The sequence below is a fragment of the Narcine bancroftii genome, chromosome 12 (assembly GCF_036971445.1).
Source record: "Narcine bancroftii isolate sNarBan1 chromosome 12, sNarBan1.hap1, whole genome shotgun sequence".
Classification (NCBI taxonomy): Eukaryota; Metazoa; Chordata; class Chondrichthyes; order Torpediniformes; family Narcinidae; genus Narcine; species Narcine bancroftii.
In genome coordinates this window covers 32,540,842-32,563,295 of record NC_091480.1, presented here as the reverse complement: position 1 = coordinate 32,563,295, position 22,454 = coordinate 32,540,842, and the positions used below count along the sequence as shown (strand labels likewise).

The window sequence follows — 22,454 nt, the reverse complement described above, 5'->3', positions numbered from 1 at the left end:
GTAAAATTGCTGTGGGGATAAACTAAATTATACAAAGCAACAAACTTATTTCAGACTGGTTCTTCAACCTCAGCAGCCTTTGGCACAATCTAACAGCTATTACAAAAACACATGAATGGATGCAGATAAGTAGTGGTGATAAAATTGCAGGGCATTGCTTTAAAAATTGCTCAGACTATCTCTGCCTTGTACAAATTGAGGTTTATTTCAAAGCTTTGCCAGCAATTTGCTCCTCCATGCTTAAATAAGAGATATTTTGCCATTTGGGACCAGTAAAAGGGATCCATAAAAAGTGACTTTGCATGCTTTTTAGTCCTCTTCAATACTTTCCATTGAATACAGGCAGTAGCAAGAAATTGCAGAACACTTGTATCAAAGAGTTGCCTTGTAGCAGGAGTGGTCTCTAGGCTCCCAAATAGTTCTCGGAACACGGAGGAGCAGATAAGCATGCAAGATTTTGGATTTTGTAGTTATGGGCAACTTCAACTTCCCTAATATTGACTGTCACTTCTTAACTGCGAAAGAAATAGTCAGGCCAGAATTTTTCAGGTGTGTTCACGAAGGACTCCCAATACGGTATGTGGACTGGCGGATGAGAGTGGCCATACTGAATCTAATTCTGGGTAATGAACCTGGTCAGGTGGCAGACCTCTCAGTTGGGGAGCATTTTGGTGAGAGTGACCACAACTTTCCGAGCTTTAGCATAGCTAAGGATAAAGCAGACAAAATGGAGAAGATTTTAATTGGGGGAAGGGCTAATTATGATGGGATGAGGCAGGAACTAGGAGGAGTAAATTGGAAACAGATATTTAAAGGTGAAAGTACAGACTAATGTAGAAGAAGTTTAGGGACCACTTGTGTTGGGTTCAAGATAGGTTTGTCCCACTGGGACAGGGAAAGGTTGGTAGGAAAAGGGAACTGTGGTTGATGAAGCTAGTTAAGAGGAGGAAGGAAGCAGATATTAGATACAGGAAGCAGGAAACAGGAAGGGCTCATGAGAAGTATATGATAGCCAGCAAGGAGCTTAAGAAAGGACTTAGGAGAGCTCGAAAGCAGCATGAGAAGGCCTTGGCATGTAGGATTAAGGAGAACCCCAAGGGATTTTATGTATATGTGGAGGATGACGAAAATGAAGGTGGGGCTAAAGATAAAGGAGGCACAGGAGGTTGAGGGGGCCCTAAATGAATACTTTGCTTCTGTATTCACAAGATGACATTGATCAGGATGAGGCCAGAATAGAACAGGCTTTTACGCTGAAGAATGTAGAGATTAAGGAAGAGGAAGTGTTGGATCTTTTAAAAACATCAAGATTGATGTCCCCGGGGCCAGACACGATACACCCAAGGTTACTGTGGGAAGTGAGGGAAGAAACAGCTGGAGCAGTAGCTATGAATTATAAGTCCTCTTTGGCCACAGGGGAGGTGCCAGAAGAATTAGGGAATGGCAAATGTAGTCCCCTTGTTTAAAAATGGTAATAGGGAGAATCCATGAGACTTACATCAGTGGTGTGCAAACTATTGGAGAGGATTAAGAATAGGATTTATGAGCATTTGAGGAGGTGACAAAAGAAATTGATGAGGGTAGGGCAGTAGCTGTGGTCTACATGGAATTTAGTAAGGCATGGTTACCAGAGGGAAGTAATTTTGAATATATGATTACAGACACAATGATAATCAAAAAATTTGTAACAAACATGTATATTAAACTACAAGAAAAGGAGAATGAGGAAAAAAATGGTAAAACTAAACGAAAATGGGAACAAGATCTAAACATAAAGAATGAAACAAGGGAGAAGTTATGCTCAGGAACTATGAGAAATACAATAAATACGAGGTTACGTATGATACAATATAACTGGATACACAGGCTATACATTACACTTCAAAAGTTAAATAAATGGGACCCAACAGTATCTGACAGATGCTTTCGCTGTAAAAAGGAAATGGGAACAACAATTCATGCAATTTGGACATGTGAGAAAGTGAAAAAATTTTGGGAAGATCACAAAAAGCAATATACCAAAAAACCCAGAGATCTTCCTCCTAAGTAACATAAAAAACAAAGAATTTGGACTCGATTTGGATGGTGCACAAAAAAGATTTGTTATGATAGCCCTAGCTGTAGCAAAAAAATGTATTATGTCAGCCTGGAAATTAGAAGATAACTTGAGAATACAACAATGGTATATAGAAATGAATAAATGTATTCCATTAGAAAAAATAACATATAATGTAAGAAATAACATTACAATATTTGAACAAATATGGGAGCCATACATGAAACATAATAGAGAAAACCTTCCGTGGACATCAACCACTTAAAATGACAGAAGGAGAAGAGAATGAAAAGAACTGACTCAGTGGAATTTCTTGTTTATTTTTATTGAGTGACAACATTGTTTGACGGGTTTAATGTATCTTATTTTCTGAACTTTAAATAAATGGGAGGGGAGGTAGGGAGGGAGGGAGGGGAGGAGGAAAGTGGGGGAGAAAACGACACTGTATATATTTAAGAAGGAAAATGTATGTATCTTGATCTATATGGTTTATAGTGTGAAAAATAAAAAAATTTAAAAAAAAAGAATTTAGTAAGGCATTTGACAAGGTCTCCCATGAGAGAGATTCATTAAGTGATGAGGTGTGGGATACATGGAACTTTGGCTGCGTGCATAAAAAAATTGGCTTGCAGTTCGAAGGCAGAAAGCAGTAGTGGAAGGAAAGTATTCTGCCTGGAGATCAGTGACTAGTGAAGTACTGCAAGGATCTGTACTGGGACCCCTGCTCTGTGATTTTTATAAATGACTTGGATAAAGAGGTGGAAGGATGGGTCAGCAAGTTTGCAGATGATACAAAGGTTGGAGGAGTTGAAGGTTGTCGAAGGTTACAAGAGAACATAGACAGGATGTAGAGTAGGGCAGGGAAGTGGCAAAGTTCAATCCAGATAAGTGTGAGGTGATGCATTTTGGAAGGACAAACGAGAAGGCTGAGGGCAGGGCTAATGATTGGTTACCTAAGAGTGTGTATAAACAGAGGGACCTTGGGATCCAAATCCACGCATCCCTCAAGGTCTCTGCACAGGTTGATAAGTAAGAAGGCCCATGGGATGCTGGGTTTCATTCATAGGGAGATTGAGTTTAAGAGTAGGGAGGTCATGTTACAACTCTACAAATCTCTGGTGAGACCACACTGAGAGTATTGTGTTCAGTTTTGCTCAGCTAATTATTGGAAGTATGTGGAAGCTATGGAGAGGGTGCAGAGAAGATTTACCAGTATGTTACCTGGATTGGAAAACAAGTCTTATGATGCAAGGTTAGCAGAGCTGGGACTTTTCTCTTTGGTGCATAGATGAGAGGAGACTTAATAAAGATCTACAAGATAATGAGAGGCATAGATAGGGTGGGCAGCCAGCACTTTTTTCCCAGGGCAGGAATAGCAAACACATATGTACAAAGTGAAGGGAGACATCAGAGTTTTGGGTGCCTGGAATGCCTTGCTGGGGATGGTGGTGGAGGCTGAAACTTTAGGGGCACTTAAGAGACTCTTGGACAGGAACATGGATGGATGGAAGAAAAATAAGGTTTTACAGGGTAAAAGGTGGGGGGGGAGGGTAGTACTTTTTTTAGGTCAGCACAACATTGAGGGCCGAAAGGCCTGTACTGTGCTATAGTGTTCTAAGTCATCTTTAAAGATTTTTGTTCTTGGGCTAAGAGAATAATTATGAGGAGAGACTGGCAGATAATGAAGTTGGAACTTTGTGCTAGTGCACAACTCTGTGCAATCTCTGATATGAGAAAGTTGCTTTTCCTTCCTTCAGGATGAGGGATTAACTCATTTCCTGTGAGCATGTATTTTATCCCTGAGAAGTTAGCAATGAGGCCCCATGCCTTAAAAAAAAAACAAGTTATTTCATTGAATAAAAATACCAATCTCTAATATTTGATTTTTAAAATTTGGGTGGTTAAATGCCACCTGAAGCCTGCAGCTGTGTTGTATAAATCTCATCCATTCCACTTCAGCTGTTTATGAGAACCACATTCCTTAGAAATTCATTGCAGCAAGGATTTTTACCTTACCTCAGCACGATAAGGCAAGAATATGGCACTGGCCAGGTTTCCTGTGATCCCACTCAGGATGTAAATGATAGAAATTCGAAGCCACCCTGCCAATTTTTCCAGGTCCCTAAGGATTGTCATTTGGAAGCAGATGGACACAAAGCAGTGCAGAATCCTGTGGGTCATCAAAACAAAGAGGCGTGATCAGCAAATTATACTTTTTAGAACACTACAGCATAGAAACAGGCCCCTTCAGACCTTCTAGTCTATGCCAAACTATTTTTTTGCCTAGTCCCACTGAACTGCACCCAGCCCATAGACCTCCATACCGCTCCCATCCATGTATCCATCCAAATTCTTCTTAAATGTTAAAATTGAGCCCGCATTCACCACTTCAGTTGGCAGCTCACCCTACACTCCCATCACTCTGTGGGTGAAGAAGTTCCCCCTCACTTTTCCCCTTTAACTCTTGACCCATGTCTTCTGGTTTGTATCTCACCTACCCCTAGAAGAAAAAGCTTATCTGCATTTACTCTGTCTAACCCCTCATAATTTTAAACAACTATATCAAATCTCCTCTCATTCTTCTACGCTCCAGGGAATAAAGTCCTAACCTGTTTAACTGTTCCCTGTAACTCGGTTCCTGAAGTTCAGGCATCATCCTGGTAAATCTTCTCTGCACTCTTTCTATCTTATTGATATCTTTTCTGTAGTTAGATGATCAAAACTTCACACAATACTCCAAATTTGGCCTCACCAATGTCTTATAAAACTTTATCATGACATTCCAGCTCTTATACGTACTTTGATTTATGAAGGCCAATATGCCAAAAGCTCTCTTTACAACCCTATCCACCTGTTATGCCACTTTCAGGAAATTATGTATTTGTATTCCAAGGTCCCTCTATTCTTCTGCACTCTTCAGTGCCCTTCCATTCACCATGTAGATCCTTTCTTGGTTTATCCTTCCAAAATGCAACACCTCACACTTGTCTGCATTAAATTCCAGCTGCTATTTTCAGCCCATTTTTATAGCTGTTCCACATCCCTCTGCAAGGTTTGAAAACATTCTTCGCTGTCCACAAACCTCCAATCTTAGTGTCAAATGCAAACTTGCTGATCCAATTTTTCACATTATAATCCAGATCATTGATATAGATGACAAACAACTGTGGTCCCAGCACTGTTCCCTGAGGCACACCAGTAGTCACAGGCCTCCAGTCTGAGAAGCAATCATCTACCACTACTCTCTAGCTTCTCCCGTCCAAGCATTGTTGAATCCAGTTCACTACTTCACCGCTCTTCAAGGGGACCAATTTTGTCCCTTACTATCCTTTTGCTCTTAATGTACCTATAGAAACCGTAGAGGATTTTCCTTCACATTGCCTGCTAAAGCAACCTCATGTCTTTCTTTTTGCCTTCCTGATTTCTTTCTTGAGATTTTTCTTGCAATTTTTAAACTCATCAAGAACCTCATTTGCTCAACGTTGCCCATACCTGCTTTACACCTCTCTCTTCTTCCAAACCAGATCCTCAATAGCCTTCAAAAAACCAAGGTTCCCTATACCTCCTAACCTTGCCTTTACTTACTCCTGACAGGAACATAAATACTCTGTACTCTCAAAATTTCACCTTTGAAGGCTCTCCACTTACCTTGCACATCCTTGCCTGAAAACAACATCCCATTCTAGATCCTTTCTCATTTCCTCAAAATCAATTTAGAATCTCAATTTAGAATCTCAACTCGAGATCTAGTCCTATCCCTCTCCGTACTTAACTTGAAACTAATGACATTATGATCACTGGACCCAAAATGTTCCCCTACGCATACTTCTGTCACCTGTCCTGTCTCATTCCCCAATAGGAAACCCTGCATTGTATTCTCTCTAGTTGGTACCTCTATATATTGATCTAGAAAACTTTCCTGAACACATTTGACAAACTATTTAAAAGGAATTTTATTCTTGCCGCTCAAAATCATGACAGTTTGTGTACATGGTGCGCACTCACTGGCTACAATCGTTACTTCCTGTTACATATTTAGTACAATTAAAAATTCTTGATGGTGTCAATATCAAGGCTTTGTTAATTGTTCATTGGTGATTTACATCATTTAAGCAATCGGCAAAAAAAATTAAGGAAAATAAATAAATAAAAATTAAAATAAGTAAGAATAAAATAATAGATAAAAATAATCAAGTTTAAAATTGTAAAGGTCAATATTCTCTGAAGTTACACGTAAACCTTTGGCAAAGATGGGAACAAATATTCAGCCAGCGGAGAGCCTTGGTCGTGCTTTGCTCGTAGCAGCTGTTTGAATAAAGTTGTGTGAAACAGCGATGGCGTCGCCCAGGATGAGCTGGTTGATGCCGTTCACCATTGGGGTGAACTTAAAGTGTCTCCTTATCTCTGCTTAGTGAGAGCTACCCTGGTTAGTGGCTTTATCTGTAAACTTGGGGGTGGGTTAAATATCTATAATGTTATTGTTTGTCTTTCAGATGGCTCTGTGGAGGGAATGGAACCTGGAGGTGCAGTGACTGTTACATGTTTTCGAAGAATCTGACTAAAAATAAAATAAAATGCTTTAAGGTTTATATATTCCCACAAATGAAGTTTGTTCAGTATAAGTACTGATTAGTGTTTTTGTCTTCTAAATTGTTTATTCTTAATGTAGATGTATTAGGTATTGTAAGAGCAAGTCTCAAGCAACAAGAAAATACACTATTCTGGCATATTCAATCCCCATAGATGCTGGATACCAGGGGTTTTATTGCGTCCAATTTTCTCTAGGAAGGTACCGATTGACCTTCTCTTTGAGCTGCTTTAATTCTTATTGGGACCATGGGATTCCGAAAGTGAAAGGCGGAGAGCTGCAGGAGTTTGGCCACCTTGGTCGATGAATAAGTCACAGTGGTGAGAAAGGCTTGGGAGCTAATTGTTAACCCAATGTGATACTATTCACGCTCATCTCAGTAGTACTGGTTGGGGTGCTCGTATAACGTGGGCGAGTCACTGGAATGCTTCACATAGATCAGTCAAACAGAATGCGCTTGTGGTTAGAGAAGATGCCTCTCTAGTCCAGTGGAATGGGCACTAATCAAGTAGGCCGCCCTGTAGTAGGAGATGTGGAATCTCTAATGTTATGGCAGATGTGTTCCTCCAAGCAGATGGCAGTATTTTAGTGGAAAACCCAAAAGTGCTGGAAATGCTCAGCGTCATGCTGCTTAACGGTTGGGCGGCACAGTTGACATAGAGGTGAGCACAACACCTTTACAACACCAACGATTGGGACCGGGGTTCAAATCCTGCACTGTCTATAAGGAGTTTGTACGTTCTCTCCACATCTGCGTGGGATTTCCCCGCAGGCTCCTGTTTCCACCCACGTTTAAAACCTTCCGGGGTTGTTGGCTAATGGGCTCGTGGGCCAAAAATGAGCAAGCACTTCCAACACTTTGGCTTTTAAATTGCCAATTAAATTGTTTTTGAAGATTGCCTCCAGGTTGCACCCACTGAAGTAGCTTGGAGCAGGAGATGAGCGACACACCCCAGTGTGACTTGTTATTGAGCATCCAGCCTTTCTCCTGTTCTTACACACAGGTACAAAAACAAAATCAGCTCAGGTCAATTCCAGATCAGCGATCAAAGTTAATGAATGTGGACAGTGGTCCCTCAAATTCAGAAGCAGCAGGGTGGGAATGCCATTTCATCTGGCGTAAAATTAAACTCGCCTTTTTTCCCTGAATTATTCTATCAATTGTTTTGGCCATTTTTGTTGGCTTTACAAATTAAAGTGAGGAGATCAATTTTAACTGAAGCCTTTATTTGTAATCATTCAATAGGAAGCCACGATAAGCTCTCTAGTGCCATCCTGCTCCCCATTCACAGGCATATTGACCTCTTTAACAATTACTCCTTAAGGCCCAAGAAGTTTAGCCTCCTGATGTCATTTGCTACATTTTCCCCAAAGGGGCCCGAATCTCTGAGGGAAGCAGTACGAAAGATTTTTTTTTGATAAGACTAACAAATTGGTCAGCAGAATTGGTGTCTCTATCTATTGCAGGATCACCAACCAGGGTTCAAATACGCTGCCTGCAAAGAGGTTGTACGTTCTCCCAGTGTCCATGGGGGTTTTTCTCTGGGCACTCCAGTTTCTTCCAGAGAGGTACAAGCTGGTAGGTTAATTGGTCATGTGGATTTATTTGGGTGGCTCAGGCTAATGGGCTTGAAGCCCAGTGTGCTGTACCTCTAAATTAAACTAAATTTTGTGTTTAACTTTCTGGAGTGAGACATGAATTTACAACCATCTGAGTCAGGGACAATGGCGTTCCCTGCAGAACTGTGGCGAAAACAATGGAAAGCAATTAAAAGCAGAAAATGGAAGGAGATACAGAGCAGGTTTGCGAGCAACAGGGGAGAAAAGGGTTTAAAGTGAGCCATGTGGCAACGTAGATTACAGGAGCGCAGGAGGAGGTGGCAGGATCGATGGACTTCCAATATCTCTGAAGGGACTTCTGTTTCTTTCTCTTCTCAGTAGCGGTGTCGGACTAGTGACCCCTCTGTGTGCCTTTACGGGCAAACAAAAGTCAAGGAACCTTGAGCATCAGTGACATTGCAGTAGTATTTAGTTTACTTCTATTGGTTTCCAAAGTTTTTTGCTTTTATATTAATCTTAAATTCAAAGACCAGCCTAAATTTAAAAGTTTTATTTTCCTCAAGTTATTTTCAGTGATGAATTAGAATGTTGAACATTTTTAAATTGGGGTCATTTAAATGGTACAATAATTGGATTAATAGGGCTTTAAAGTTTCTGTACAATAGGATGTAGGTCAAGTGCTCCAGGTCAGTTCATTGTCTCAATGAGAGTGACGTCAATTTAAATCAAATTGATTATTAAATCAAACACTATTTTCTGTTTGCTGGGATTACTGAAATATTTCTCGACATGCAGCTCAGGTGGAGGACCTAACTTACACGTTATTAGAAACGTAATTTTTTTTCTAATCTTCCTTTCCTTTTAGAAACTGATCGTTTGCAATAATCAGTCTGCCAATAGAAATCTCCCTCATCACCCTGTTCATTTGACAAGGTTGAATGAAGCTACTAACTTACTTTCTTCAAAATTAAAACTGGTTTAAAGCTTGCATTTATTTTGCTGAACTCATAACTATCCCACTGGACAGTGAAGCAGCGAGTGGAATATACTGTAACACCACTTTGGTTGGAACTGCACAGGGCAGATGAAGGAAGAAGCATTGGAGCGCTTGTTGGATTTAGTGTTGAGTTTCCATTTTCCAAAGAGGATAACCTTGCAATAAGCTGCACAAAGCTGATCTTGTTTGTAAGTGCTCAGACACGTGCTAATGAAGCCAATGGAGAAATGCAGGAATTAATAGCCAGGCTGAAGACAGGAATTAGAAACACGCTCTGTGGAAGGCTCGAGCGAATGACCATCCCAGGATTATCGTTACAGTTTTGTAACAAGACTGGGTTCTGGAATGGGAGTGAATCCAGCAATTCCCCTCATTTCGCCCCTAGGTTTTATTTGCACAATCAGTAACAAGAATACTGTCATAACCCATTCTGACTGTACACTTCCCAGATCAAATAAAGGTAGTTTCTTCCATGACAAAAAGAGCTGAAAAAAAAGAGACCCTGTGCTATCCATTTCGGCGCTGCCACTCCATCTATTTTCATTTTATTCTCAACGTTAAAAACAAAAATTAACTTTCATTACTTCTTCTTATTCACTTTGAATGTTTTTCTTTGCCATTCTAATAATTTTGTGTTTGGTTGGGGGGGGGGGGGGAAGCTTTGATATTGGTGCTAAACTTAACACTGCGTTATTTTAAGGGGAGTGCCCTGGTTCTATTGCCAAGCAGAGGCAAGGAGACAAAGGCCAAGGAACTAGCTTCATAGTTGGGGCCCAATGATTACACTGGCAGCTGAGCTTGTATTAAGTTATTACAAAATTTATGCTCGGAACTGATGACCAGACTTACAATTTAGAAGCAAAAGATCAGGTGAGGTAGTGGCATCTTCTCATCATTATGTAACCCAGTCGTACACGAATACATGAAAGTCTGTAGACACCGTGATGGAAGTAAAAATACAATGCTGGAGAAACTCAGCAGTTAAACAGCATCCTTTACATAGCCAAGATAAAGATACATAACCTAGGGTTTTGGGCTTCAGCCCTTCAACAAGGCATGAAAAAATGTCAGCAGGCACCCAAACAAAATGGCTGGGGGTGGGTGGAGAGGCAGGGGGAAGAGCACAATTAGAGAGTAGGCAAGCAGAAACTGGAGGTTGATGTTAATACAATCCGGCTGGAGAATGCCCAAAATGGAAAAACCAAGCGTGGTTCTTCCAATTTGCAGGTGGCTTTCGTGAGATAGTACACGAGGCCACAGACAGACACGTGTGGCACGGAATTGAAGTGGTTGGCCACTGGGAGATTTGTGTTGCTGATGCAGACAGAGCAAAGGTGCTCAGCGAAGCGATCTCCCAGTCTATGCCCAGTGTCTCCAAAGGGAACACTGGATGCAGTAGATCTCTCCCGCGGATGCACGTGTTCCTTCACTTGAAAGAACTGCTTGGGGCCTGTTAGGTCTGCTTTGTTCATGAATGAGTGAGACAAACACCAGGCTGAGTCGAAATCAGGGTTCTTTGTTCTTTATTACCGGATTGTAACACTTGCGACCAACCAGGTTAGTCGGAGAATGCATTCTGCCGTTATCAGCAAAATGGTGATTTTTTATACCCTTGGATATGTGCTTAGAACATCATCATATCATTACTTGTCCAATGACTAAAACTGTTGCTATCCTTTCCCTGCTAGCTTCCTGCCTCTCAATCCATCAATGTCTCTCTTATCTTGTAAGTACAAGGATGCATTCACATCTTGTTACTGCCCCGTACATTCCCATCTCATGATGTTTTACCTAACAGGAGTACAAGGACACCTCCCCTTCTTGTTACAGCCTTGTACAGGGTAACTCCCTACACATTCCCATCTCATGATGTTTTACCTTACAGGCCCCAAATGGTGGTGATGGAAGAGGGGGGGGGCACAAGTGTGGCATTTTCTGTGGCCACACGGGAAGGTGCCAGGGGATGAGTGGAAGAGGGAGTGACAGAGGGAGCAGTCCCTACGGAAGGCGGAGAGAGAGGAAAGCGAAATATGTGTCTAATGGCGTGGAACCTGTGGTAGGTGGCGGAAATTACAGAGGATAATGTGTTGGATGCGAAGGCTAGTGGGGTGGTTATGTATCTTTATCTTTGATACATAAAGTACATTGTTTGACCAGCTGAGTTTCTCTAGTATTGCGTTTGTACTAATAGTACATGGTTATGTTACCAGGTTAGTGATCTAGAGACCTGGATTATTGACCCAGAGGTTCATTGAAATCCAGTTAATAGCAAATAGCTCAATAATACCATTTTAAGGGAAGGAATTTGTCATCCTTCCTAGACTGGCCTAATTGGGACTCCAGTCCTTCAACATGTAGTTGATTCTTAATGGCCTTCTAGCAAGCTATTTAATGCAAGAACAATTAAAAATAAACAATAAGCAATGGCCTAGCACCAACACCCACACAATGGCTGTGATTGCCCCCACGTCCAGTCTTAGATAGCAGCATTTCAACAATTATTTTGCAGCACTTTCCAAACTAGAGGGAAGAGTGAAGAGGCAGTAGCCTGGAGCTCACTGCATCACACAGAGTGTGCCTACCCTGCATGCAGAAAGAGCGAAAGCCAGAGTCTGTAGAACTGATCAGGCACTTCAGGGTTGAGGAATGGTAGAAGTCCACACACATCATCCATACAGTGGACCTGTAAAAAGAAAGTCACAGCACTCTCAGCTCTGGCAAAGCAAAGCAGAATTTACACTGGTCAACAGGCAAAGGTATCGAAGTATGTAGCATGGACAAATGGAATTAGTGCAGAAATGTTGGCTTGAATATGGTGGCTGAAGGGCTCACTTCCGTGCTGTGCTATGAGATGCTGTTCAGAGTCTTATCACTTTTGCCCCTTTTGTCCTTCCATTTCAGCCCTTCACAGAGTTTATCTGTCATTCCTCTCTTGATACCTCAACGAGCCCAGGCATAGAATTCTTGGGGTGGTGACGACACTGAACTAGTAGGGGGTGGTGGCAGTACTGGACTTGGGGTGGGGAGGGCTGGTGGCAGGGGCTAGTGGTGACATTGGGGCTGGGGTGGCAGCACTGGACTGGAGGGGTAGTGGCGCTGGGTAGGGGGGACATGGTGGTTCCGGATGGGGGTTTGTAGTGGCACCAAACCGGGGTGGGGGGGCCTGATACCCCAATTTCCTAACTAAATGGTTGAAGATTTTGCCACTGAAAATGAGGGGCTGCTATGGCAGGCAAATGCCGCATACATTATGATTTACATGGAGATTAAAATTCTACAGTTTGATCCCATTTTGGTACGTTGCCTGTGGATTGGCCACATGCATAGGATCAGTCCGACTGGATTCCCAAGGCTCTGCTCTACATGAGGACCGCAGTTGAAGTGCAAACGCCCCCATTAACTGACTGCCAGGAAGCTGATTAAATAGATCAGGAGGCTTTCAGTAACAAAGATGGTGGGAGGACACGCATTAGTAAAGAAGCTGTAAGTGCAGAACAAAACCTTCTCCAGAATAATGAATAAGGACAGGGGAAAAACAATAAAATTGCTCCAATTTTTTTTCCAAATCACTAGGCTGCCATATTGCTCAATAAACAATGAGGACGGCTGATTTTTCCATATCTACACAAAGGAAAATCCCAGTACCTGCCAGCATTTCTCACGACTAAGATGCAAGTTGTGGGCTAAGACGGTGATTGTTGTCTTCAGAAGGGGAGAGCATTTCGTTGAGTGGGTGGAAGAACCAAGAGATGTAGATGAGGGAGGGAAAGAACTAATCCAGTCAAAATGAAAGAAAAATGACCAAATATCTATCAAGATAAATTCACTGACCCTGGGCTTGATTTATTGCTTTATTTCATTTTCTTAATTGAAAGTGAAGTTAAGCCAAGTGAGATAGACTTCTGTGTACTTGTTTGTCTGTTAAATAAAGTAGCTTAAGATTTCGGTTTAGCCAAACTGCTTTCATTCTGTCTCCTGAGAGATTAATTAAAGAGAGCACATGAGGACATGCGCAATCATCAATTTACACCACCACAGGGGTTATCAGACATTTCATCCCAGCTTGAACCTGGATTATGCAGCTTTCCCAAATATTAATGAATATTTGAAGAGGGACTGAAGTTTCAATCGGAGCTTTAGCACTGAGAGATGTTGCTCAAGCTTAGGCTTTTCCCCCCATCTCACATCACAAAGGTGAACCCCATGTTGGTGAGGGACCTACATAAACAGAGGCAGTTCCAGTTGCCCACCTGCACATCGGGCAGTGCCAGCAAATGAGGTTTGCTGTGCCTGTTACTATGTTGTATATCTAAATGTTAAAGAAAAACTAAAGGAGGTCTTCCACAAATTTATAAATTCTCCTTTCAAACGGCCTTTATCACTCGTCAGAATTCAATCCAATTAAAACAGTACTGTCATTAGCCAAGGCTCTGAAGCAGGAAAACATACACAAGCTGCAGCCATCTCCTTCCTTGGGCACTGAAACTTACTTCAAGGATTTATTCCTTTCTGCGTCCGAGAATAGATGGTCTCTATGGCATGAACGGCAGGAAAACAAATTTAGAACCAAAGGACCTCCTGCCTGATTTTATGAGTTTTAATTCCCCCCACCCCCCCACCCGGGAAATTGATGAGGTTGGCTATTCCTGCCATAGATGAGGAGAAAAATATTCCTGCACACAGTGGGCCTGCACCTCCTGTCACTTTTAGAACATTTTTCTCCTGCTCTTCTTCCACTCTTAACTGCAAAGTATAGTGAACATAGGCAGACAAAGACGTGCTTTGCTGGGAAGCAAAACAATGCTAACAAAATGAGAGAAGTAAAACACCAAGGTCTCCAGACGCCGTGATTAAAGTAGAAAAACACAATGCTGGAAGAACTCAGCAGGTCAAATGCCGTTTCACCACCATTGTGCTATGACTAACAAAGTGAGACCTTGGCGTTGAACATCCTAATGCCTGTTTATTAGTGACCAATCCTTCACAGTGGAGAAGAGCATCTGCATCGCACTGTCGAGTCCATTTACAGAGCTGTGCTTGTTGTGTTTCAATTTAGTGCTTGCAGCTATTGCCAGAATCACAGAAATATCAATAGCAGGAATTAAGTGAAGATTCAGACCTGAGAACAGAGTGTTGCTTCTTCATGGAAATAACCTTTCATGAACTCGCAATATTCCCTTGATGTAATCTCACATCTGCAAAGGAGGAGAAAAACCGAAATGTAACCATGTGGCAGAGCGCACGAAAACGTTTAGTTGCAAAGTAATTTCACACTTGGCGGCCTTGGTATTTGGCGAGAGGTGCGCCAACGTCTGATTTGCCCTGAAGAGTAGTGGTCAAGTAAGTAGGGCCACTTCTGGTGCAGAAAATCCCTCCCTTCAGTGGTACGACTCCAACCGGGGGCTGAAGCGGTCTTGGTGGAAACCTCACCAGTGGTAACAGAAAGGCTGATCTTTTCAGGAGCTAATTGAAGAGTCATCCGGGCATATTCTCCCCAAGCGTTTCTGTCATTTTAAAAGATCTGAGAAATAAAAGGGGATTTCCAGACAAAGAGAGAGGCTTTCCAGATGCCATGTGTATCCATCTTTCTGTGGCATTTATCCAAGCTGCTCAACCCAAAGAGAAAAAGGTTCGGCATCGTCCCCCCCAGATTCTAAAGTGAGTTCAGTTCATCTACTCTCTGTTCTGCTTCAATCATTCCAGTGATGAGGCTAATTATCCTATTTAACCCTTCCCACTAAAATCTCAACAGCATTTAATCATTTCAGCAAGTTACCAATGCCGTTCCGAATCTGATCACTTACTAAGTTTTGTGCAATAAAATAAAGGTTAATGATATTGACCTCACACATCTGGGCTTCCATGTCTGTGCTGACACTCACCTCCCTTTGGTGCCAATGCAGCAGGGCCGGCCTGTGATCACACAGTCCAAGTGTGGAAAGTTGGTGTGGTTTCCAGCAGTACTTTTAGTGCAAATCTGGAAAGAAAACAGAACAATGAGAGAGAAACCTACCCCTCAGTGGTCCCACTATGCAGGATCTTAAGCCCTTTGTCCTAGCATGTCACTCCTTGGGAATGTAATGTTTTCTGTGTGAGTGTTTGGGTATCCCTACAGGCCTCTGATTTCAACAGAAGACATGTAGTTTGTTGGATTTATTGGCTGCTGTCATCTTCCCTTAATGTGTAGGCGACTGGGAGAATTTAGATGAACGATAAGAATGTGGGAAGAATAATATAGAATTGGTGAAAATGGGTGGTCAGCTTTGCAGGACTTGTTTCTATGCTGTTTGCCATCAAGCCAAGTGTCAACTTTGCCTCTCTCACCACAGACACTGTCTTAATTATTGAGTATTTTTATTTCTGATGTATCGACAACCACTTAGAATGGAAATTTAGGTGGAGAGAGCACTTTACAGGGTGTGTCTCAGTCCCAATAATAATGAAATGTTATTTAAACAGGCTGTCACTTAATTACAGTACTATCCTCATTATCCAGAAGTCAAGCAACTGGTAGCCTCAGGCAACCATAAAATTGCAGAAAATAAATAGGTAAAAAATATGAAAGTTTAAAATTGGCCAATTTAAAGTTTGCCAATCTCAAGCAACGGGAAAATTCACTTATCTGGCATCTATCAATCCCCATAGGTGCTGGATATGGGGTTTTACTGTGGTTCCTGTCAGCTAAAGTAATCTTAATTTCCATTTGGCAATATTTCAATTTTCCTTAAAGCAAAAAGAAAATGCAAAATTCGATCGACACAAAAGTTGTGATGATGGTGGTCAATTTCTCCTCGAGGTGGCTCCTGAGGTGAGATCCAAATTTTCCAGGGACTTGCTGTGAATCTTCACTCTTGGAGGACAATAGTAGGGGAGAGGTTGGAAGACAACGTTTGACTCCAAGGCCGACTATCATAGGCTTCAGTGGACAAATCGATGACGGCTCGGAGCTTGATATTGGAGCACGGACAAAAAAAAAGTTGCTGAGTAAGTACTGCCACTCGACTGCTAAGGTTCACGTGCAGTCACCGGAAGCTGAACAACTCGTTACTTCTGAAAAGTAGCTCAACCTCTGCAGGGCAATTGCTGGAGATGCAATGTGGTGGCAAGAATGATTGAGGAAACTGTCAGAGAAATGGTGCAGCCTTGTCTGGTCATCAACTGGCATCATAGAGAATTCTAGCATGTCCCTTCTGTTGTAATATTTCGTCATTTAATTAATTTTCAAATCCTTAGCAACTTTTTTTACTTTGTGTACTGAATGTAAAGAGGAGCTGGCCATGTTGGAATGGGTCAGGATAAATGGATCTTACAAGTACTAACAGGCTGCAGAATAGACAAATGATTGCTTAACAAAGAACATGCCAGGGGAAAAAATTGCATTGACATGAGAAATTATGATTTGGGTCATGAATTTTGCACAATAGGTCTGGAGGAGATATTATTGTCTGGAAATTAGAGAGCACATGCTTGGCCTCCCAGTGCTAAGTTCAAATCAATTCACTCATGTTTGCAACCATTTCCACGTCAAATTGTGCCTTTTGGGAACTGGGACTTCACATTGTGTGATCCTGTAGTGGTATTTTCATGCAAAGAGTCCAGTGATGACATTATTTGCTCTTCAACATTTTGTTAACAAAATCTCCGATGAACTTGGATCACAGACCGACTCGGTTAGCGCAATGCCGTTACAGCGCCAGAGACCAGGGATAGAATCCGGCGCCGTCTGTAAGGAGTTTAACTGTCTCCCAGTGTCTGCATGGGTTTCCTCCGGGTGCTCTGGTTTCCACCCACCCTTCAAAATCGTACCGAGATTGTAGGTCAATGGGTGTAATTGTGCAGCATGGGCTTGTGGGGCGAAAGGGCCTGCTACAGTGTTGTATGCCTAAAAATAAAAGTGAACTGGGAGCACCTGTTATTGGGTATTCCAAAGACAACAAATTTTTTTTAACCCAAAGCAGCACTGACCCTTAACCCTGCACTAAAGTAAACCCCACATCCACTCTATAGCTCAACCCACACTTGCAGCCTTGAACCACAAATCCACCCGTCTTATAATCCCCTGATCCTCAGTGCATCTTTACATTAACCTTCCCTCTTGACTGGTATCATGGAGGCTGGTGTGCTCTAGTTGGTGTATTCAAGCAGGGGACTGACCCTGACCCAACTGCTAACCCTTTCCCCCTGCCAATAGCACAGTCAATGAATCCCCCCCACCCCGGCTCCCACCACACCACTCATGCGCTTGTCTGGCCTGGCCTCAGATCAGAAGATCTGGTTTGACTACTTTTATCATTGATCTCCTCAAGGAAACCCGTATGGAACCCCAAGGAGATTAAGCAAGTCCCAACACTCTGCAATCTCCCAAATGGCCACAGAGATCACAAGGAAGCAACACATTTACAAGCAAGTGCGCAGCTAAGGTCTTAGATCCAACTCAATTATGAGGTGGTGAGAATGAAGAAAAATAGTCCTTTTTTACTGCACCTGGCACCTTTGTGGCCCATCTTGTTAGGTGCACAAGGACAACCAGGCAGATTTCTCTGCAGCTGGGGAAAAAAAAGAGAATAGCGTGAAGGACAAGCTTTAAAATTTACTCATCACTGGTCCTTGATACTGCCCAAGACACCCTTATTCCTCTCACTCAACATAATTAAGTTGTGCCATAATCACAGCAGGCATTGTGTCACAATTAGTACTTGCCACAAATGAGGGTCTAATTTTGATATCTTTTGTACTTACTACAATCAACATTAATTAGAGGAGGATTTGAGTTGTGTTTCTTTGGCATATTGTGTTCAGATCGAGTCTCTCTATTACAAGGATGGGCAGCTGTGATAAAAAGAATGCTAAGATTCATCAGACTAATTCCTGGGGCAATTATTTTACTGCACGAAGAAAGATTAAACTTTTGAGGTTAGAAGAATGAGAGGTGAACTCATTCAGCATTCAAAATTCTAGTGTCATTTGAAGGGGTAGATGTGGATCTGACGTTTTCCAAGGATGGGTTGTCTAGAATCAATAAAGGATTAAACATTCAGGACAGACACGAGGATAGACATGAAGCTTCAACACCAGAGAGGTGTAGAGACTCAGCTGCTCAGAATATTCAAGGCAGATCAAAGACGTTAAGAGAAGAAAGGAACACGGGAATAATACAGGGAAGTGGCTCAAAGGTAAAATATCAACCATAACCATGAACGGCAGAATACATGAGGGGAGCCAAATAGCCCGCCCTTGCTTCCATTTCTTATCTGAGCATGTGACAAGTGTTTGAATCACAATGTCAAAGTGAGAAATAACTGAAGTCCAGGAATAACCAGATCACAATGAATGATCCGCACATTGAGAGAAGATAAACATTCACGGGAAACTTCGGACACGAGCCTTACCGGCCATTTGGTGATGTCATCAGGCCAGACATGAGGAGAAACAGAGCCTGGTTCAACACAAACCCTGAAGAAAGAAGAAAGGAGGGAAGCAAATGTATTAAAGTACATTGTAAGAACACCAATAATGCATTTTCAGTACCATGTTACATTGGTGTGCATCAGGAACGCAGCCCTTTCACAAAGTGATAAATGCCTCATTCCCATCTCGGAGAAACAAAACATCCTTACTACAATTTAATGATTTTGTAACACAATGCATCTCCTTTTGAGATAGTAGTGTTCCAGCTATTGAGGGCAGCTTAAACAGGGGCTTATCCTCGAGGATCCTAGTGCATCAAGTTAATATCAAGTTCTCAGATCCTTAAATGATATTTTACCATCACTTGATATGACCTGTAAAGTGAAGCATACTTAGAAGTCGATTATTTTCCAAGAAAGCAATACACGCCCCAGATCCTTGTACTGATAGAGCTTAGTTGAAAAGAATTAATACATTTTTGAGATGTTCTAAAATTGGACAAAATAAACCACAGTATTCAGAAAGAAAACAACTTAAAGATGTGGTTAAGGTATGATGGGACTGGAATTTCTCAAGGGTCTGCTGTTCCCCAGGGGAAAGTCCCAGGGACTGGCATTGGCCATGCCAGGGTCACAGCTATGCTGGGTCTCTGGCATCTCCTGATCTTCAGATTTGACGTGGAAGTAACGTGCCATCTTCTAGATGTCAATTATCACTTCAGCAGCAGAACCAGGCTCTCCCAAGGAGAGTGCATAGAGTTGTTGATGGGTTCTGAGGCCCCAGGAGGGTGAAACTAGAGCAATGACATCATTGAGTGCAATCAGCAAGTCACTGCCAAGGAAACCAGTGCCACCAAATGACCAGCTGACATCATTCTCTGCTGCTGATCTTCTACCCAACCACGAGCCTGGACCATGAATGCAGATGGGCCTAGTATATCAGGGGAGTTGGGTCATAATCCACCAAGATTCTCAGGTCAGTAATATCCAGCAATTGAACCCAAAGAGCAGACTGGAGCCCTAACCCTAATTATCCTTGCTTTCCTGAGTCACAGCGAGAACGACTGTATTGCCCTGAGTGTTAATTGGATAGGATAAATTAACTCAATGCAGCGTGGGGATCCTTTCATCCCTTGGTCCACCACTCACCTTCCAACCCCCTATGTAACCTCTGTAACTTTGTGGCACACTCCTTCAGTATTAAGAAAGCCTCCGCATTCAGCAGTATTTTTTCAGAGGTTAAGAACACAACCCAATTACCTCGGATCCTGATGGCACACTGAACCGTGATGGCGAAGGGTTCCATCACCCAGTGTTGGAGGGTTGTGCTGCGGCCACTTTACCCACACGGCAAGTGTTGACTGGAAGAAACAATACATTCCATTAGATCTGTGGCTTGCAGCGATCCAAAGCACTAACAGGGTTGTTGGGAGAGTGCTGCCTTCATTATGGTTTGATCATATTGACTTCAGAAACAACCTCATCCACGTAGCCCCTTCTTGGTGCTATCCTCTGTCCTTGGCTGAGAGTTTCTTTTGAGCTGCCGTCCCTCCACCAACATGCATCTAACACAGAAACCAATCTCAGCTGCAAGTCTGGTCAAGTCCGGGTAGTGGAATTGGGGCAATTCAGGGGCGGGGGGGGGGGGGGCGAGTGGGGAAATTCTCAGGTTATGCTCTCTCTCTCTCTCTTTCACAAAGCCTCAGGCCCAGGGTGGAAATGACTAATACAAGGTAAAGAGAGCCTAGAGCAAACTCAGACAAAAGGCCAAATGCTTTTTAATAGGTTACAAACGATTATGCAAGTAGATAATAAATAAGACAGCAACATGGAGAGAGAAAAAATGTGCACGCCCACAGTTTTAGAAAAGTTATTTTCTCTGCTTCCCCCATTAAGAGAGTAGAACAGGAAAAGTATCGCTGGCTGTGCTGTGGACCTTGACCATTTATTACCCAGAAGAATAGAAGTACTTGGGTGCACTGTCTGGGTGACATTTGTGCCCGACAGCAATCCATGTGATCCCCTCTATGAGCCATTGTTTGGGGTATATGTGAGGACAGTGATTGCACATATACTCCTTTCCTTGCTAAGGGAATTATACTTCTAGAGCAACATCACCATTGACAAACATGAAAATAAGATAATGAATCTGCAAATTGAACATCTTACCTGAACATATTGGTCTGGAACTTAAACATTGAGTCAATCATAGTATTAACTGACGTGACTAATAAATGTGAATTAGGTGAAGGTAATCTCTTCTGCAGATGACAATATTTACTGTATAAAACTTCATGATACCATCTTAACTTTCCCAGTGCTTCACCCATCCAGTTTCAGATTTCAAAGGGTTGCATATTCAACAGAGTGAACTTTTACCCTGAAATACTGTTCAATTATTCGGTGACTGCTGTTCGGAGAGTCTCAAAGTCCTTGCTGGGCTATGGTTCATGCATCTCACTGTTGCTCTCTGATAGAATTTATATTGGACTTTTTTTTAAAAAGACAGAACTCAACTACCTCATTAACTACCAAAACAGCACTAGTGACCCTTCTTACCTTGTGCTTTAATAAAACATTCTTTTCCAGAAAACATTTACCTACCGAGCAATCTTTCTCTGAGGTTTGAACGCACCCTGACTTGTCGTTTCGTACACAGCAGGCGGACTTATTTTCCTCTTGTCTCTTCTGGGTGATTAACTCATGCACTTGTGAGTCTTGCCTCATACAGGGAGAGAACTTTGCTCCAAGGTGGATTAAAGCCTCCTGTAACAGGAATAACATGTTACAAATTAATCTTAAGTATGGTATAAAGGAAAATATCGATAGAAGGGTTGCAATGCTCCTGCAGTCATTTCCACCTTCTTCCTCCCTCACCCCATCTATTGATTTTATTCTCCTTTTTGATTGCTTGCACCTATCGCCCATCTGATGCTATTGCCCAGCGCCTGCTAGTCTCCTTTCATCCCTTGGTCCACCACTCACCTACCAACCCCGGTCTCACTGCTCCTCTTTGAACTGGCCATCCTCCCTCTCCACTCTCAGTCCTGAAGTAGGTTCACTTTGTTGAGTTCCTCCAGCAATTTTTTTTCTTCCCCGGGGGGGGGGTTACCAGCGTGGAAATTTGGAGCAGCAGTTTAAATCAAGCCTCACCATGCTTGGGAGAAAATCCACAGCATTGCATGAAATTCACAAGTATACAACCCTCGACATTATTTCTGTAAGGAGCGCTGGACAAAGCAGTGACTCTCTGTCTTCTTACAGTAGACAAAGTTAAAGAATTTCATGTATGTTACATTCTAAATGTAGTATTATGTGACAATAATGGAACCTTTCCTTTGAATTTACGGAGTGATTTACTTTACAAACCAGAAGTGGACAAGTGTTTGTGTACAGTGATTAATGCACAGAATAATAAAATTACTTTCCAAAAACTTATTAAATTATGAGGAAAGATTGGGAGGGGGTCTTTATTTCTCTGGATAGTGGTGGAAATTGGAAGATAACCGGGGGGGGGGGGGGGGGGGGGGTAGACCTTGCATGGGCTAAGTCCAGAGTTATCTTCCAGGGTTGAACCTAATCCATTGTAGAATTCATTCCTCACAGGGAGTTTATTGGTTTGAGAGCAGGGTATCACCTCTGTTTAAAAGCAAGGCTATCTGAAAAGATGCCCCCAAATCTGTCTAAACCGGCACTTGTTCACCAAATTTGGCCTCTGCATTCAGAGATAGAATGCAAAATTATGTTTCTTTCTCACAATCGAAATGCAAGGGCTCTTGTTCCTCAAGGTTCTTCCTTGTAGAACCATTTAGATGAATCTCTTCCTCTTAATTCAAAGACCAGGTC

At 42.2% G+C, this 22,454-nt stretch overlaps 1 protein-coding gene across 14 annotated transcripts in view; it reads right to left on the bottom strand.

The window, feature by feature from the left end:
* LOC138747396 (inactive rhomboid protein 1-like) overlaps positions 1 to 22,454 on the bottom strand; it is a 297,832-nt gene that overhangs the window by 2,574 nt on the left and 272,804 nt on the right. For all 14 annotated transcript variants that reach the window (XM_069906559.1, XM_069906556.1, XM_069906554.1 and 11 more), the window contains 7 exons: positions 21,213 to 21,374; positions 19,869 to 19,969; positions 18,591 to 18,654; positions 15,084 to 15,178; positions 14,321 to 14,396; positions 11,784 to 11,884; positions 4,073 to 4,226 (listed from right to left, as the gene is read on the bottom strand). In XM_069906559.1, coding sequence (XP_069762660.1) covers positions 4,073 to 4,226; positions 11,784 to 11,884; positions 14,321 to 14,396; positions 15,084 to 15,178; positions 18,591 to 18,654; positions 19,869 to 19,969; positions 21,213 to 21,374 — 753 coding nt within the window. The remainder of the gene's footprint in view (positions 1 to 4,072; positions 4,227 to 11,783; positions 11,885 to 14,320; positions 14,397 to 15,083; positions 15,179 to 18,590; positions 18,655 to 19,868; positions 19,970 to 21,212; positions 21,375 to 22,454) is intronic.